The sequence below is a fragment of the Chionomys nivalis genome, chromosome 3 (genome assembly GCF_950005125.1).
Source record: "Chionomys nivalis chromosome 3, mChiNiv1.1, whole genome shotgun sequence".
Lineage (NCBI taxonomy): Eukaryota > Metazoa > Chordata > Mammalia > Rodentia > Cricetidae > Chionomys > Chionomys nivalis.
In genome coordinates this window covers 99606430-99623983 of record NC_080088.1, presented here as the reverse complement: position 1 = coordinate 99623983, position 17554 = coordinate 99606430, and the positions used below count along the sequence as shown (strand labels likewise).

General features: G+C 51.2%; 1 protein-coding gene across 2 annotated transcripts in view; it reads right to left on the bottom strand.

Moving 5' to 3' along the window:
- Clip2 (CAP-Gly domain containing linker protein 2) overlaps nucleotides 1–17554 on the bottom strand; it is a 61157-nt gene that overhangs the window by 27056 nt on the left and 16547 nt on the right. For both annotated transcript variants that reach the window (XM_057764779.1, XM_057764778.1), the window contains exons 3-6: nucleotides 6818–7374; nucleotides 2207–2331; nucleotides 1151–1364; nucleotides 439–636 (exon numbers count right to left, since the gene is read on the bottom strand). In XM_057764779.1, the coding sequence (XP_057620762.1) occupies nucleotides 439–636; nucleotides 1151–1364; nucleotides 2207–2331; nucleotides 6818–7374 (1094 nt within the window). The remainder of the gene's footprint in view (nucleotides 1–438; nucleotides 637–1150; nucleotides 1365–2206; nucleotides 2332–6817; nucleotides 7375–17554) is intronic.

Sequence of the window (17554 nt, the reverse complement as noted above, 5' to 3'; positions counted from 1 at the left end):
CAGGTTTAAAGGCCTGTTCCGCACTTGATCGTTATGGGCCTCCCTCCAAGACGGGTCCCTAGAAGGAATCCTATCTTGGAGGCAAGCTGTTAAAACTCAGGATGTTCTAAAGGGAAGTAAAACCATCCATCTTGGAGGGAAGCTTGTGAAAACTCAGGAAATAAACAACTCAATAACTTCAGGAAGTCCCTGGAACTGACAAAAGTCACTACGGCCCTGGCCCTGCCCCTTGAGTTTATGTAGGGGAACGCTCTCAAACAAGCTGCCTGTTAGAAGCCCAAACCAATTGAGCTCACTAGTAGAGAGACTTTCCAAACTGTTGAGCTGGCTGGAGGCTGAGTACTGTGCTCTGGGTTTCTAGTTTCCATGACCACCCGTGGATTCTCCAGCCCCGTGGGAAGAGGTGTTCGGTGCACCTGGAGCCTGCCAGCTACCCACCTGCTCATGCTGTGCCTTCAGCAGGGCGATCTCCTTCTCCACCTCACAGATATGGCTGGTGGCCTTGGCTACTTCGGCCCTCTCCAAGTCACGCTCAGCCAGTAGCTGCTCAATGTGCTGCTGCTTCTCCTTCAGTGCTTCCTGCAGGGCTGTTGTGCCTGAGATCTTCCGGGCATAGCGTGACGAGGTCTCTGTGAGCTGGAGAGAGTGGGCAGGGGTGGGACTCAAGACACTCGGGGTGTCGTACACAGAACGGGAGGCCTTGTGCTTCTCCGCCCGCCTGTGCCCCAGGATGTCTGAAACTCACTCGCTGATTCACCCTCAGAAGCAACATGATAGCTGAGACTCCACTTTCAACAGGGCTGCCTCACCTTGGCCAGCTCCACTCTAGACCAAGAGGTACTGAATGAAGTCCTTCTACCCAGACCCAAGTCACCTCCTCTTCTCTCCTCACCTGCAACAGCCTTTGGAATTCCCTGCCTGTATCTACCCAACACTGTTTACCCGGGGAAGGTGACCAAGAAGCCAGTCATAACAATAATAAAACATATAAATGGACCAATGTTTCCTATGAAGAGATCACACTGCCCCCGCCCCCACCCCCACCCGAGGGATGCCTGGAATCAGAGCAAGCCAGAGACGGATTAGGACACTTGATCCCACCCTCTACCCTTAACATCAGCGTTCTCCAACTCCCCAGGTCTATCCTTACCAGGCCACTCCGGCTGGGCCGGCCGCCAACTGAGGAGGCCACGGAGCTGACAGAGCTGATGGAGGAGCTGCTGGGGCTGTGGGTCAAGGCCGAAACGCCCATAGCCATTCGTTTGGTCTTCTTGGCCTTGGCTGGACTGGTGGACGGGAAGCCAATTCGGATGACCTTGTGGATGGGTGCAAAGAGACCGAACTTGGGTGGGCACTGGAAATACCTGGGAAGCACGACAGAGCCACAAGTGATGCCATCGTTACCTGGGGTCTCCCCTGCCTCCTACTCCATCTCTGAGCCCGAAAGACACAGGTGTCTCCTCAGGCCACCCCCTGCCAGCCACATCCCAAGGTGACAGGTCCTCCAGATGGAGGAGTCGGACAAGGTGGTGCATGTCTGTAATCCCAGCACTTAAGAGGTGGAGGTAGGGGATTAGGGGAATGGGAGTGCCAAGAATTTACAGCTCCGAGCAGCTCTGGAAATAATATTAAGACATGTGCTGTCTGTCACACACAGAAAAAGCAGCAAAATCAAGATGGGGCCTCCCCGGCTACACTGTTCCAGGACCCTACAAACTATCTAGGGTACCCCAGCTGTAACCTTAACAGTTGGTCTACTTCCCAAACCAGATTTCTATCCCTGGGGGCCCCCTGCATAGAGAAGAAAAACCCTGAAGGAGAGGGTGCAAGGCTAGCCTCTGCTATGTAGTGGATTAGAGACCAGCCTGTGCTACACAGGGCTGTTTCTAAAAAGGAGGAGGGAGGGATCTGAGCGCGCAGGACACCTGCAGCTTTTCGCATTGCTCAGAAAACACTTAGATTCTCACTTTTCTGCCCAACTCAGCCCTGTGTGATAAGCAAGGGAACATAGAACGGAGGGACTCCCTTAGTGCCTGCCTGTGACAATGCCTCTGCCCTTAGCTCTCTTGTCAGTCACTCCCCCTGCCTAGCCTGACATGCTGGTAGGAAGCACGCAGGCATCATGGCGTCTAGTACGTCAAGGCCACTCTAGCTCTGCCACCTCATCCTTGTCCCTTCTGACAATCCTCATGAGAGCCCACTGTACCTGGTGCCTGCCACGGCCCCGTCGTTCTTCCCAAGGGGCTCATCCAGCTCCACGCCACACCACTCGCCTTTCGCAAAGTCCGTCTCCCCAACATATCGTACCACGCCAGTCTTCGTCCCACCGACCTGTTGGCACATGGAGAGAGGCAGGTCCAGAGGATGCAGGGGACACAGGGTGAGCCTGGCAGAGGGCAGATGAGAAAGAGGAGATACCCACGGACAGCTGGGAGGGATACAGCTGGGAGTCACATGACTGCTATGAGGAAGGGCACAGGCTTGGAGAGAGACACACAGATCTGAACTGTTGCAGGAGTTTGGGCAAGTGATAGAACCTCTCTGAACCCCAGCATCTTCATCTATCAAAGGAGCACTTGTGATAATGAAATACTGTATGTATGTAACATCTGCATGACGCTAGAGCCTAGGTAAATGCTCTCCGTAAAAATACAGAAGCAGTTTTCAGGGATGGGGCGGTGGCCCAGTAATAAAGCCCTGCCTAGAATCCCCCAGTGAGGGGCTGGGTTGGCTCAGTGGTAGAGCACCTGCCTAGAATCCCCCAGTGAGGGGCTGGGTGTGGCTCAGTGGTGGAACACCTGCCTAGAATCCCCAAAGAGACAGCGCCTTCTTCTGGCCTCCTTGGGCAACTGCATACACATACACACACACCACTTTAGAATAAAATTTAAAAAGTCAAAACAGAAAAAGTATATAGTACTGTAAAAAAAAAAGTTAACTGAACAAAACAAGCAAAACTCCAAGCTATACAAACACATAAATTAGAGGCCCAAGTACTTCCAAAGCCAGGTCTGATGTAATTTCCTTCTGTTGCTGCCATGATAAAAGACCCTGGGAGAAAGCAACCGAGGGAAGGAGAGGGTTTACTCAGCTCACAGTTCCAGGTTACAGTTTAACACCGTGGAGAAGTCAAGGCAGGAAAGGAAAATATCACATCCACGAGAACAAACACATGTCCTTTGCTTGCTTCTGACACTCTGCTTTCTCTATTCTTACTCTGTTCAGGAACCCCTGGTAGGGGATGGTGCCGCCCACTGTAGGCTGGGTCTTCCTACACCAGTTAACAACCAAGACCACCCCCTTCCCAGACATGACCATATGCCAATGTGACCTGGCTAGTTCCTCATCTGTGACTCCCTTCTCAGTTAAAACTGACCGGTACACCAGGGGTTCTCACCCTTCCTAATGCTGCGACCCTTTAATACAGTTCCTCATGTTGTGGGCACCCCCAACCATAAAATTCCTTTCATTGCTACTTCATAACTATAATTTTGCTACTGTTATGAAGAGTAATGTAAGATCTGTGTTTTCTGATGGTCTTACACGACCCACAGGTTGAGAACTGCCACAACCCACCTTTCAAAGTCCAGAAGCTTCTTTCCTTTCCCCCCAAAATAAATGCCATTTCCTCTTTCAGTGGAATGATTCCACAACCATGCCCATCTCTCTAAATAGCAGGCTTCTGCTGCAACTTCTGTTAGAAACATTTAAGGTATTTTTAACTGACGTGTAAGAATAGTCTGTACTTCAGTGATCCTCATTTTTGCGTGCACTGGTATTTGGCTTGCATGCTATCTGTGTGAGGGTGTTGGGTCCCCTGCAACTGGAGTTAAAGACGCGCGTTCAGTGCAGCGGTGCTGGGGTTGGAACCCAGGGTTCCTGCCTGCTGTCATATGTGTGCCAGGAATTGAACCTGGGTCCTCTGGAAGACTAGCCAGTGCTCTTAACCACTGAGCCATCTCTTCAGCCTCCACCCCTCATTTTTTTAAACTGACAATAGCTGTACTTATAAATGTCCAGTGTGATTGTGCATACAGTGTCCGTATTTCTACAGTGTGCACTGTTCAACTCAGGGAACTACTGCTCCTATCCCTTGACATAACCATCTTTTTTTTTTTTTTTTAAAAAGGGAGCCTTTGAAAATTTCTCCAGTGTTTGTAATAGAATAAATAGGGAGCCTTTGAAAACTTCTCCAGTGTTTGTAATAAAATACACAAACAGGGTGCTGGGGATGCAGTTCAGCTGTCAGAGAGCTTGGCTAACAGGCAGGAGCCCTGGGTTCCAACCCCAGCACTGCGGCACTGAAGGTGCGTCTGTGGTCCCAGCACTCAGGAGGCAGGAGAGGTCAGGAGTTCAAGGCCATCTTTAGATACACTGTAGGTTAACACTCCAAATGTGTGTACCTGCGTGTGTATGTATGTGCTATTATGAGCTACTGTCAGCTACTGTCACCTACTCTGCTTGACCTCAGTTCCATTTATTATTTATTTCACATGACCTCCAGTTCCATTTAATTTACTGAAATGGCAGGGTTTCATTTTGTGTGTGTGTGAGTGTAAATTTCCTCTTTTGTGTGTGTTCATGTGACTACGTACATGTGCATCTGGGCCAGAGGTCACTATCAGGTGCTTCCTCATCTGCTCCACCTTGTTTGTTTATTTATTTATTTATTTATTATGTATATAATATTCTTTCTGTGTGTATGCCTGAAGGTCAGAAGAGGGCACCAGACCTCATTACAGATGGTTGTAAGCCACCATGTGGTTGCTGGAAATCGAACTCAGGACCTTTGGAAGACCAGGCAATGCTCTTTACCACTGAGCCATCTCTCCAGCTCCCTCCACCTTGGTGTTTGAGACAGGGTCTCTCATGGAACCTGGAGCTCCACTTGGCTAGGCTGAGATTTAGCTGGGATGCTGGTCAGCAAACCGCAGGGATCTTCCTGCCTCCACCTCCCCAGATGTGGGATTACAGGCATGCACCCCACAGTCCAAATTTTCAACCTTGGTTCTGGGGGGTTAAATTTAGGTCCCTGTACAGTGTTTACCAACTGAGTTATTGCCCAGCTTTTTGTTGTTCGGAGAGGGTCTTGTTCTGCTGCCTAGGTTGAACCGATACTTTGTAGCCTAGACTGGCCTCTTACGAACTGATACTTTGTAGCCTAGACTGGCCTCTTAGGAACTGATACCTCCTGCCCCTCTCCCTAGAATGCTGGGATTACAGACATGCCTCGGCACTCTCAACTCCTCTTTATCTTCTAACACGTCTGGACATTTTCTTATTTCAGTAACCATATTTTTTACTCCCCCTAGAGCCTTTTTTGCCCCAATGAATATTCACGAGCACATGAATATTCATATATACATATTTGTCTCCACATGAATATCTGTAGTGGTATGAATATTCATGGCCCTTTATTCAGTGGTAGTCTGAAGTGCCTTCTCCAATTTCTCAGATGACTGACCATCTTCCCCACGGAAAGTTCATGAAAACTGCCATATTGGTTGCCAACCTCAGGGGGTGAAGGAGGAGGAGGCTGGAGAGAAGCAGGGGAGTCTCAGCCTGCATGACAGAAGTGCTTGTCCTACAGTCTCAGCCTCAGGTTCACCAAGAACTCTGATCCTCCTGCCTCCACCTCCCAAGAGCTGAGATGACAGGTTTGGGCCGGCATGTTGTTTTATGGGGTGCTGGGATCAAACCCTGGGATCTGTGCTTGCCAGACAAGCTCTTGACCAGCTGAGCTACAGCCCCAGCTGGAGACTCCCATCTTATAAAAAGTATCAAAGTTGGGCAAGGTGTCTATACAGCCTGGTCTGTATAGAAAGTTCTAGGCTGGCTAGGGCTACATGGTGGGACCCTGTCAAGAAAGGAAAGAAAGAAAGAGAAGAGCTGGGTGGTGGTGGCGCACGCCTTTAATCCCAGCACTCGGGAGGCAGAGGCAGGCGGATCTCTGGGAGTTCGAGGCCAGCCTGGTCTACAAGAGCTAGTTCCGGGACAGGCACCAAAGCTACAGAGAAACCCTGTCTCGAAAAACCAAAAAAGAAAGGAAGGAAGGAAGGAAGGAAGGAAGGAAGGAAGGAAGGAAGGAAGGAAGGAAAGGAAAGAAAGGAAAAAAGAAAGAAAGAAAGAAAGAAAGAAAGAAAGAAAGAAAGAAAGAAAGAAAGAAAGAGTCTGGATTTAAATGCACTACCACCACACACGCACACACACACACACACACACAAAATGCTCAAGTGTTGAAGACTCCATCCCCCGCTGGGTGCAGGACTGAGAAGGAATTGATCACGAGGGCACTGATTCATCCGTGTTAAATTACGATGAGTTCATAGCTGGATAGGCTGTTAGGAGGTGGGGCCTGCTCAGAGAAAGTACACACTGTGGGTGTTTTGACATCGGGTCCCTAAGCTCTGCATTCAGCTTGCACTCGGCTTGCACCCTCTTCCCAGCTTTCTCCCACTGTGCCATTCTCTCCAGACCCAAAACGATGGAGCTGGCCAACTCTCCATCCCTCCTAAGTCACATGCTTAAACCCATCTTTCCTCTCTTGTTTTCATCCCTGGTGTATCTTCACAGCCACGAAAAGCTGACAGACAGATGGGTCTGAGACCCAGAAAGAATACTTGCCCAGGGTTACACAGCAACAGGCTTCAGAGCCAATGTCTTCTCCACTGCTATTCTATGCGGTACCAATGAGGAATGCGGCCTCATCCGTGTTCAAGTTCCCTTTGAGCCCCTTTTCCGCTCAGCCCCTGGGTTCCACCTTATCCACAAAGTGGCAAGGGGGCGGTGTGCCCAGCCAGGTACCATCCACACTTACCAGCACACGATCTCCCAGGTGGAGGTCCTTGTCACCACGCTTCACAGAACCGCTGTCAGAGAGGTTGGAACCAGACTCATTGCCTGTCTTCACGGAGCTGTTAAGGACACTCTCCCGCAGGGGGATGACTCGGCTTGTGAGTGGGGGTGTGGCGGTGCCAGAATGCAAGGACAGGTTCTGGGTAGTGAGGGATTCCACTGAGTGGGCGTCACTGCCTGAGCCCTCAGCTGTGGGCTGGCGGGTCAGCTTGGAGGGCCGTGTGAAGATGCCCTGCAGAGCCGGGCACTCGAAGTAGCGCACGCCACCCACCGCTCCATCATTCTTGCCCACTGGGTCGTCCAGGACCACACCGGCCCACTGGCCTGGCGCAAACTGTGTCTCGCCGAGGTACTGCACCACGCCTGGTTTTATGCCATTCACCCACACCCTTTCGCCCACCACAAAGTCCCCCAGGAAGTCATCACCCACTTCAGCTGCCTTTGGACCTGGCTTCTCAGGGACAGCGGTGGTGGCTCCGGCCGAGGAGGGGCCCGACGCCTGCTTGTGCAGAGGAGACCCTGTGGATAAGTTAAGAGGCAGCAGTTAGGACTAGCCTGGGAACTGGGAGACAGACAGTCAGAGCTGGAGGGTGTCAGTTATCTGACGGGGAAACTGAGGCAGGCGTGGTCAGCAGTATGACGTGTGTAAGGCTTATTCCCTCTGGACAGTGGGTAAACTCAGAGGCTTTCCTTATTCTTCAGGCTACCAGGGGTGTCCAGTGTTTGAGCATCTCAGGGACACACTGCCTTCTACACGGTCCGCACTGGAGGGGTGAGTGTGGCTGAAAGGGTAGAGCTCTTGCATGAGGCCTGGGCTCCATCCTCAGGACCTCAAAACACAAACAAACAAAAAACAAAACAGAAGTTGGACCGATTAGACGGCTCAGTGGGAAAAGGAGCTTGCCCCCCAAGCCTGGCAATTTGAATTCAATCCTCAGGACACACATGTTGGAAAGATTCAACTTTTTAAAGGATTCCTTTGACCTCCAGATGTGTGCCAAGGAATGAATGCCACCCCTCCCTTCCATGATAAACAAACAAATGCGAACCAGTCCTGTAAAGTGTGCCTGGCAGGCCTAGGCAGCTATGGGCCTAGCTCTTTATATTTTTGGTTGTGAGCCTAGCCTTTAACGGCTGAGCCATCCCTCCAGGCCGGGCCTAGCTCTTTAAAGCCCCGAGCGGTGACCAACCCATCCCATCGAGGACCCCACTTTACCTGTTCCGGGGTCTTGGCGGCCCAGTGTGGCTATTCTTAGAAAAAAGCTACCAGCTCAGCTGTCCCGACCCTCAGCTGTCCCAGCCCACAGGACCCTCAGATAATCTCTTCGACCCCTGCCTCTCCCAAGGGTCACAGGTCCTCCAACCAATTGTTTCAACAGCTGTGACAATTCATGTCACAAGTCTGTGATGCCAGCCGAGAGTTTCTTTGATTTATTTTTCCTCTTTTAGCCACCCCCTGTTTGGTCCTCCCAGCTGCCCCTGCCTCACAGGGACTAAACCCTTTTCAAATTCCCCACAAAGACAGGCAGGGAGATTTTGGCTGCCTAGGGATGGGAGAACACAGGATGCCCCAACAAGATTTGTATTCCTATTCCCAGATTTGTAACACATTGGCCAGGCTTGGTTAAACCCCCTCCCTAAATCGGTGCCTCAGTTTTAGTTTCCCCAAGAGACAACTAGATAAGATGTATGTGTGTGTGTGTGTGTGTGTGTATACATTTATATATATGAATATATAGAGGTGTATGTATATATATGTATCAATCATAGCCAAACAATGTATGTGTGTACATGTGTGTGTGTGTATATATATATGTATATATATATATATGTGTGTATATGTGTGTGTACATCCCGAGTACTATTGGGCTATGTTTTTTTTTTTTTTTTGGTTTTTTCGAGACAGGGTTTCTCTGTGGTTTTGGAGCCTGTCCTGGAACTAGCTCTGTAGACCAGGCTGGTCTCGAACTCACAGAGATCTGCCTGCCTCTGCCTCCCGAGTGCTGGGATTAAAGGCGTGCGCCACCATCGCCCTGGGCTATGATTTTTATTTTAATCCTTTGAGATGTGCTCATGTAACCCAGGCTGGCCTCAAACGCCCTAAAGAGCACACAACAGCCTTGATCTTCCCTCCTCCACCTCATGAGTGCTGGGAATACAGATGTGTACCACCACAACTGATTTATGGGAGGCTGGGGATAAAACCCAGGGATTCTAGCATGCTAGGCAAACATGATACCAATTAGACTACATTCCCAGGGCCTTTTTTTTATGTTGTTTTGTTTTTAGAGTCAAACTACATAGCCTTGGTTGGCCTTGAGTTCACCATGTGGAAAAATCGAGTCTTCAACTTACAGCAATTCACCTGCCTTATCTTTCCCAAGATCTTAAGCATGAGGTCACCAAGTCTATCGATAGTGCCAATCTCTGCCAGAGCAGGTGGTTTGTGTAGTGAGAGCTCTTAAGTTGTCACATGGGCCAGGCAGTGGTGGCACATGCCTTTGAGTCCAGTACTTGGGAGGCAAAGGCAGGAGATCTGAGTTCGAGGCCAGCCTGGTCTACAGAGCGAGTTTCAGGACAGTCAGGGCTACACAGAGAACCCGTGTCTTGGTGGGGAGGGAGGGCAAAAACACAAAACAAAAATAAAGCATCTGACACATGCGCGGTTCTCTTGGTCCACACCCTCACGGAACCACCTGAGGCTGGAGCCTGGACTCAGCGTTGCCTCTGAGATCCCCACCGTTGCAGACACTGGCCCAGTGACCCCATGAAGGCTGAAGGCCAGCCACATCTGGCAATGCACATCTGTCATTCCAGAAGTGGGAAGTTGAAGCACAAGGACTTCTGAAGGCAGCCTGAGCTACTGACTGAGAGAGTTCAGGATGGGACCAGACAAGTTAGTGAGCTCCTCAGCCAGGTGTCAGGGACACAAACTATACCTCACGCAGGCAATTTATCCTTTTCCTGGACGGCAATTCCCGCCAGGAGAAAGGCACAACAAAATTTATTTTGAGTGGCTGGGTGTGGTGGGCCCTGCTCTTCAGAGGGGTAGGAGGAAGGATCAAAAGGTAAGGGTCATCCCCAGCTATACAGAGAGCCTGAAGTCAGCCTGGGCTACATGAGAACCTGTCTCAGATTTTGCTGTTGCTGTTACTGCAGGTTTCAAGTTTAAACTAAACCCAGTGTGGAAGTGCTCACCTTTAATATTTCGTCCCAGCACCAGGAAGCAGGTGGATTTCTAGCAATTCCAGGGCAGCCAGGTCTACATATTGAGTTCCAGGCTCATCAGAACTGCATTGTGAGACCCGGTCTCAAAAACATTCCAAGTAGAGCTTCGAGGTGAAGGATTAAGGATAACGTGAGGAGGAAACAGCTGCAAGTCTGGTTCAGCAGCAGGTGTGGGGCTCAGGGTGGGGACCCAGACGGCAGTGTCCCCTGCATGAAGAGAACTCAAGACTTGCTTTGTCTTGGGCAGGGACAAGCCTTTTCATCTGTGTGTAGGGGGGGTGCACGCGTGTGTGCGGGCACATACCACACATGCATACACCATGTGTGTGCAAGTGCCAGCAGAGGGTGCAAAAATCTCTGGAGCTAACAGAATAGGCAGCTGTGAGCTGCCAGCTGTGGGTGCTGGGAACTGAGCTCTGGCAGAGCAGTGAGTGCCCTGAGGCACTGAGCGTCTCCAGTCCCTCACCTTGTTCTCTCACAGGGCAGCTTGCCCAGAATCTCTGTCTCCCCAGGGCTGGGATTACAGTGCAGGTGCACCACAGTACCTCATTTTCTAGTGTCTCCTAACCTAAGTTAGCCTGGAATTTCCTACAGAGCCAAAGATGACCTTGAACTCCTGACCCCTTTCTGTCTCTACCTCTGAAGTGCTGTGACAGACAGACACCGCCATGCCTTGATACGTGACCTTAGGGATGAAATCCACAGCTTCCTACACGCTTGGTCAACAGAGTCCCATCCCAGCCCCACCCTCAATCTGTTTTTTGTTTTTGTTTTGTTTTGTTTTTAACATAGGTTTTGGGGGCTTGAACTCAGGTCCTCATTCTTGGAAGGCAAGCCCTTATGGTCTGAACTATTTGCTTAACCACAATAGGGTTTTCCTTACCTGCCAAGGCTCAGCCAGAAGGAACCCCAGCTCACTGAGCAACTACTACCGGTCAACCCTGTGGACACAAGGAGGCCACCAGGGAGGACAAATGAGGGCCATCAAGGGATGGGGGAGGGGCACACATGAGGAGAAGCTGTAATTCAGCCAGCTGAGCCTAAGGAAGGAAGGGAGCAAGAGCCCTGGGGTACTGAAGGGAAGGGGCACTTGATCCTGAATGGGGTTCCCATGATCCCTAGCTGGGCTGTGAACACGGCTCCATTGGTGGAGTGCACACATGAACCCCCACCTCCAACACCACATGAACTTGGTGTGACGGCACATGCCTGTTATCACAGCACTCTGGAAGCCGAAGCAGGAGGGTCAGGAGTTCATGGTCATCTCTGCTTGTATGTTGTGAGTTCAAGGTCAGCCTGAGCTACAGGAGACTGTCTTAAAAACAAAATAAAAACCAAAAATACACACACACACACACACAAATAAAAGAGAAAAAAAATGAAGCTGGGGAGAGGGCTCAGTGGTTATATGCTCGCTCAACAAGCCTGAAGACCCGAGTTTGGATCCCAGAACCACCATAAATGCCAAGGGGCCACATGTTATTCCAGCCTCAGAAGGTGGAGGATGAAATAGCCATATTGATGAGCATGGCATCTGATTGAGAGACCCTGCCTCTGGGCATAAGGTGAAAGAGAGATGAAGAGGAATCCTACAGTAGCCCCAGGCTTGCAAGGCCTACCCACACAAACAGATGCAGCCCGACATACACATGCACACTGGTTACCAGAACCTATAAACTCTGGGATGACCTTGGCTTTTGCCTTGATGGCCTTGGATGGAAGAAAAGTATCCTACTCTAGGTCCTGGGCTTCCTAGGAGGCAGTCACCTCTCTAAATGTTCCATGAGACAGAGTTCTAGTAGCACGGGATGCTATGAAGTGGGACAATATAATTAACTTCTATGCTAAAAAACAAAACAAAAACCCACCTTACAGGGGCTAGAGAGATGGCTCAGAGGTTAAGAGCACTGGCTGCTCTTCCAGAGGACCTGGGTTCAATTCCCAGCAACCACATGGTGGCTCACAACTGTCTGTAATGGGGTCTGGTGACCTCTTCTGGCATGTAGTAAACACATGCAGGTGGAACACTGAGTAAATAACAAAAAATAAAAAAAAGAAGGAAGAGGGAGAAGGAGGAGGGAGAAGGGGGAGGAGGAGGAGGAGGAGGAGGAGGAGGAGGAGGAGGAGAGCCTTAGGGGGTATTTCCTGTGGACCGCTGGGAGCTTTTATCATGTTCATGAGCACCCTGACCACACAGGAGGAGCTAGAATAAGGTGAGCCTACAGACGCCTCAGCGAACCTGCAATATTTGGCAGCAAGAAATGCTGAAGCAGGTGAGGTGTGTCACCCTGCCACAGAAAGAGCAGTTTCTTGGTGCCACCTAAGGAGGCCTGCCTGCCCACCTGTGCCAACTCCCAACAACCCCTCACACAGCAGCCACCGAAAGCCCCTCATTTAGCCTCTCCCCCTCCTCCAACTCCACGGTGCTGTGCTTTCTTAGTCCGCACATGTCAACCAGCTGGGCTACTGGACTTCAGCTCCCGCAGCTGGATATATACCAACCCCTCTGGACAGGCTGTCCATCCTTAGGGGGTTCCCTCCCCCACCAAAGGAACATACATACATGGCCTGAAGCCCCAAGTGGTTTTCTGTTCCTAGCCCCTCCCTCTCCCCAGGGGCTCTCAGAGGTGCAGGCCATGAAGGAAGGAATGACGAACATCCAGAACGATGAACCTCTCCGGAATGGCATCTCCCTTCAATCAGACTTCAGACAGTTCCCACCCACATGGCGCTCAAGGAAGGCTGGGTCTGTCCCTCCCATAGCGAAAGAGCCCTCTGCAGATAGAACACCCCCACCCTGTGGCACCTAGCCAGCAAAGCTGCCTCTGTATCCTGCATTTCCCTGAAGGCATCCTCCATCCGGCTTACTCCGGGTCCAGGAGTGCTCAGCAGCCTTCCAGAGTCAAATGCCACTCGTGAGCCCTCTCTGTCCCCCTAACTCGGCCTGGAGACAGCTGGGGAGCCCGGGCTGGGATGGGGAGGGGATGTGATGAGCTTCTTACCCTGAAATGAGCAGAGCCAGCTCCCCATGGAGAAGCTTCAGGCACTGGCCATAGGGTCCAGTGGGCAGGCGGGCCGGCAGGCAGGCGCTGGTCTTGGTCCCCGCCTCCCAGATCGATAGTGGACAGAACGTCAGGAGTGTTAGGAGGCAGCCCTGCCCCCTGCCACACAGCTCCGGAAAAGCTCATCTTGGCTTCCCCATCCTGACACCATTAAAAAGTTTAGGATGTGGTCAGGGGAGGGAGTGGAGAAGCCGGACTTGAAGGAATGCTCTTGACCTTGGCTGATTGAAAGTGAACAACAGGGGGGCCTGGTCCACAGTGATCCAAACATCTCAGACTAGGCACTCAAGTGATGGGCAGGGAATGGAGGAGCAAGACTATCCCTTAGGAGGGTGAAGCAGGAGGATTGCCACAGATCTAGGCCGGCCTGGATTACATAGGGAAACTATCTCAAAAGCAGGAGGGTCAGTGAGAAGGCCAGGGTTTAGGGAGAGGCACTTGCCACCAAGTTTGATAACCCAAATTCAATCCCTGGGACCCACATGGTGGAAGGAAAGTACCAACTCCTACAAGTAGGCATCTGACATTCACACGCCTGCTGTGGCATGTGCACTCACACACATACTCCACATTATACATGTGTAAAATAAGTAATAGGAAAATATATCTAAAATAAATGAACCTACATCTGAGGGGCTGGGGTGTGGCTCAGTGGTAGAGCCCCTGCCTAGAATCCCCCAGTGAGGGGCTGGGGTGTGGCTCAGTGGTAGAGCACCTGCCTAGAATCCCCCACTGAGGGGCTGGGGTGTGACTCAGTGGTAGAGCACCTGCCTAGAATCCCCCAGTGAGGGGCTTGGGTGTGGCTCAGTGGTAGAGCTCCTGCCTAGAATCCCCCACTGAGGGGCTGGGGTGTGACTCAGTGGGAGAGCCCCTGCCTAGAATCCCCCAGTGAGGGGCTGGGGTGTGGCTCAGTGGTAGAGCTCCTGCCTAGAATCCCCCAGTGAGGGGCTGGGGTGTGGCTCAGTGGTAGAGCCTCTGCCTAGAATCCCCCACTGAGGGGCTGGGGTGTGGCTCAGTGGTAGAGCACCTGCCTAGAATCCCCCAGTGAGGGGCTGGGGTGTGGCTCAGTGGTAGAGCCCCTGCCTAGAATCCCCCAGTGAGGGGCTGGGGTGTGGCTCAGTGGTAGAGCTCCTGCCTAGAATCCCCCAGTGAGGGGCTGGGGTGTGGCTCAGTGGTAGAGCCTCTGCCTAGAATCCCCCAGTGAGGGGCTGGGGTGTGGCTCAGTGGTAGAGCCCCTGCCTAGAATCCCCCAGTGAGGGGCTGGGGCGTGGCTCAGTGGTAGGATGAACTATTACCGGGTCATTCAAATGTGACAAGATAAATGCTGTGACAAGGTGAGTGACAAGCACAACCAGGGAAGTCCTTCAAGGCCTGCATGAATAATAAAGACACAATGGTTGCCCGTGGCTCTGCTTAGTAACCCCAGGTCCCAACATATCTTCCAAGGGTCAGAAGGGACTTCTTTGGTATTGCATTAGAAAGAGATCCCAGAGATTGGGGAGATGGCTCAGTGGTAAAGCATTTGAAACACATGCATGAGGACCTGAGTTCAAAGCCCCAGGAGCCATGTAAAACTAGGCATGGTCATGTACCTCTGTACTCTAGGACAGCGCCATGGGTGATGGAGACAGGAAAATCCTTGGATGCTCATAGGCCTGTTAACCTAACGTAAATGGGTAGATGATAAGAGATCTTGTCTCCTGTGAGTTCTAGGCCAGCTAGGACTACACAGTAAGAACCGTATCTCTAAGAGAGAGGGAAGAGACTCTCAATATGGAAGCTACATGGACACCGGAGAAGTCCTCTGACCTCTGCATTGTGCTATGCACACCTGGATTCCCATTATCACAGGTACATGAACACACACACATACACACACACACACACACAAACACACACACACGAGACTCCAGAGAACCTTCAGAACCAAGAGAACCTTCTTTCCCAGTGCAGAGTGGAGGCCACACCGAGCAGGCACCTGCCTGTTCACTGCCCAGGACAGATGCTAACATCTCCCTGGGTCCCACCGACAGACAAGTCCTAGAGCATCCTCCAGGGATGCTCCATCCTATCCGTGTTCCTCCACCTAGCTCCACCTTTGGAACCACCTCGATCTGCATCCCAGGGAGATATCCGCCCACCAAGTCTCCTCCCTGGGCCCCTGCTGCATTCTGTGTCAGGCTTCTGGGTACCAATACAGACCTCCTCTGCTACACATGGCATCCATCCAAGCCATTTCCCGGGCCAGACCCTCTCTGCTCAAAGCTGACATCATGCCTTGGGAGGGAGCCACAGCCTTGCTTCCCAAGGCAGGCGCCAATTCACACATGGCTCTCTCAAATCGTCCTGGGTGTCCCTCACAGAGTCCCAGTCCCCTCAATGCTTTGTGTTACTGACTGATAAATCTGTTTTGAGAGAGGGTCTCCAATGTTCGGAGCTAGCCTCAAGGATAACCTTTAACTCTTAATCCTTCCCCTATTCCCCACAGGCTGGGATGACAGATGTTCGTTATATCTGGTTTACATAGTGCTGAGGACGGAATCCAGAGCCTTGTGCATGCTGGGTAAATACCAGCTAAGCTACATTTCCAGATTTTGAGACAGGGTCTCTCATATTTAGCCCTTATCCCACAATCCTCCTGCTTCAGCCTGAGTGCTGGGATTACATATATGTACCACCATACCTGGTACTTCCATCGCTTCAGAGGGCAGAGAGTCAGTCCCATGGGTGGCTGGGAACCTAAAGGGCCCAGGAATGGGGAGTGTTTCCCTAACACTTGTTACCATGGCTCTTGGCACTGACAACCCAAAGCATAAAGGTAGAACCTTTGTCTAAAATGACCCAGTGAGAGCCTTGGGGTATGGCTCAATAGCAGAGTACCTGCCTCGAAACGCCCCCACCCCTGGGAGGGGCGAGAGATGTGACTCTGTGAAACGCTGGCTTGGCATGTGTGAAGTTCTGGATTAAATCCCAGACACTTGGGAAAAAAAAAGTTGGGGCCCCACTTGATGGGGGGGGGGCAATGAAGAAAGAACCCAGAAGAGACAATGGGCCTTTCTCCATGAAGGTCATGTCCTGGCCTAGGGCCAGGCTGGCTGGTACACTTCCCCAGCCACTGGCTTCCACAGAGTTACCCCTGCTGGAGTAAGCTCAGCCCTCTGGGAGCCTGGGGCTAATCTTGTCTCTTTGTACTTAAACTGCCTTAATGTTTATTTTTATCTTATGTGTAAGGGTGTTTTATCGCATGTAAGTATGTGCACCATGTATACGCAAGTGCCTGACCAGAGGGGGGCATCGGATCCTCTGACCCTGGAGTTACAGACGCTGTGAGCCATTGTGTAAATGCTGGGAGCTGAGACTAGGTCCTCTGCGAGAGCAGCAAGAACAAGTGTTCTTAACCACTGGGCCATCTCTCCAGCTCCTGGAATTCTGTCTTTGTTGCTACGTGTATGTATGCATGTGTGTATGGTGCTGGTTGTGCGCAGTACGGGGGTTGAGGTGTGTGCCATAGTTCTTGGAAGACATCTGGCAGGGTCATTTCTCTCTTTATGTCATATGGGTCCAGGGATTGAGCTCACAAGCCCAACAAAGCCGTTTTTCAACCTAACATTACTCAGCACGCTCAAGCTCCTCCCACGAAAGGACAGCGGCCCTGTGGCCTCCCCATGACAGACAGAGAGCACACACACATCCTTCGCCTCAATGACGGTACATTTGCTCTCTAGCCTGGTCCTCCCGTCAACCCCCACAGTCTATGCTCACAGTGGAGCTAATATACTTGGGGGTCCCCTAGGCCACACCCTGTACAGTTCTTCCCATTCTGGAAAGACACTTGAATCCCTGCCCTCCATCTGATACCCCCCAACCTCAGCCCTCCTCCTTTCCACAGATGTGTTTTTGTGTGTACACAGTCATGCTGTACGTGCCCATACATGGTGTGCATGCATGCAGAGGAGGCTGGCAGTCAGTACTGAGTGTTGTAGTGACATGCCTATTTCTGTGATAAAATACCCTGACAGAAGGCAACGTAGGGAGGAAGTGTTAGCTTCTCAGTTCCAGGTCACGGTCCATCACAGAGGAGGAGTCATGGCAGGAACTTAGATGGCTGGTCACATCACATCCACAGTCAAGAGCAGAAAGAAATGAATGTCTGTATACTCAATATTCAGCTGGCTTTCTCTACTCTCAAACAGTTTAGGGCTCCAAACCAGAGACCAGTGCTGCACACTTTCAGGTTGGGTCTTCCCAGGTCGAATAACAATCAAAAGAATCCAAATAGACAGACAAGTTCATAGGCCAACACAATGTTGACACTCTTCTGTGAGACTCTCTCTTGCCATGTAATTCTAGGTTGTGTCAAGTTAACAATTAAAACTGACCGCCATACTGGGTGCACGTCTTTAATCCCA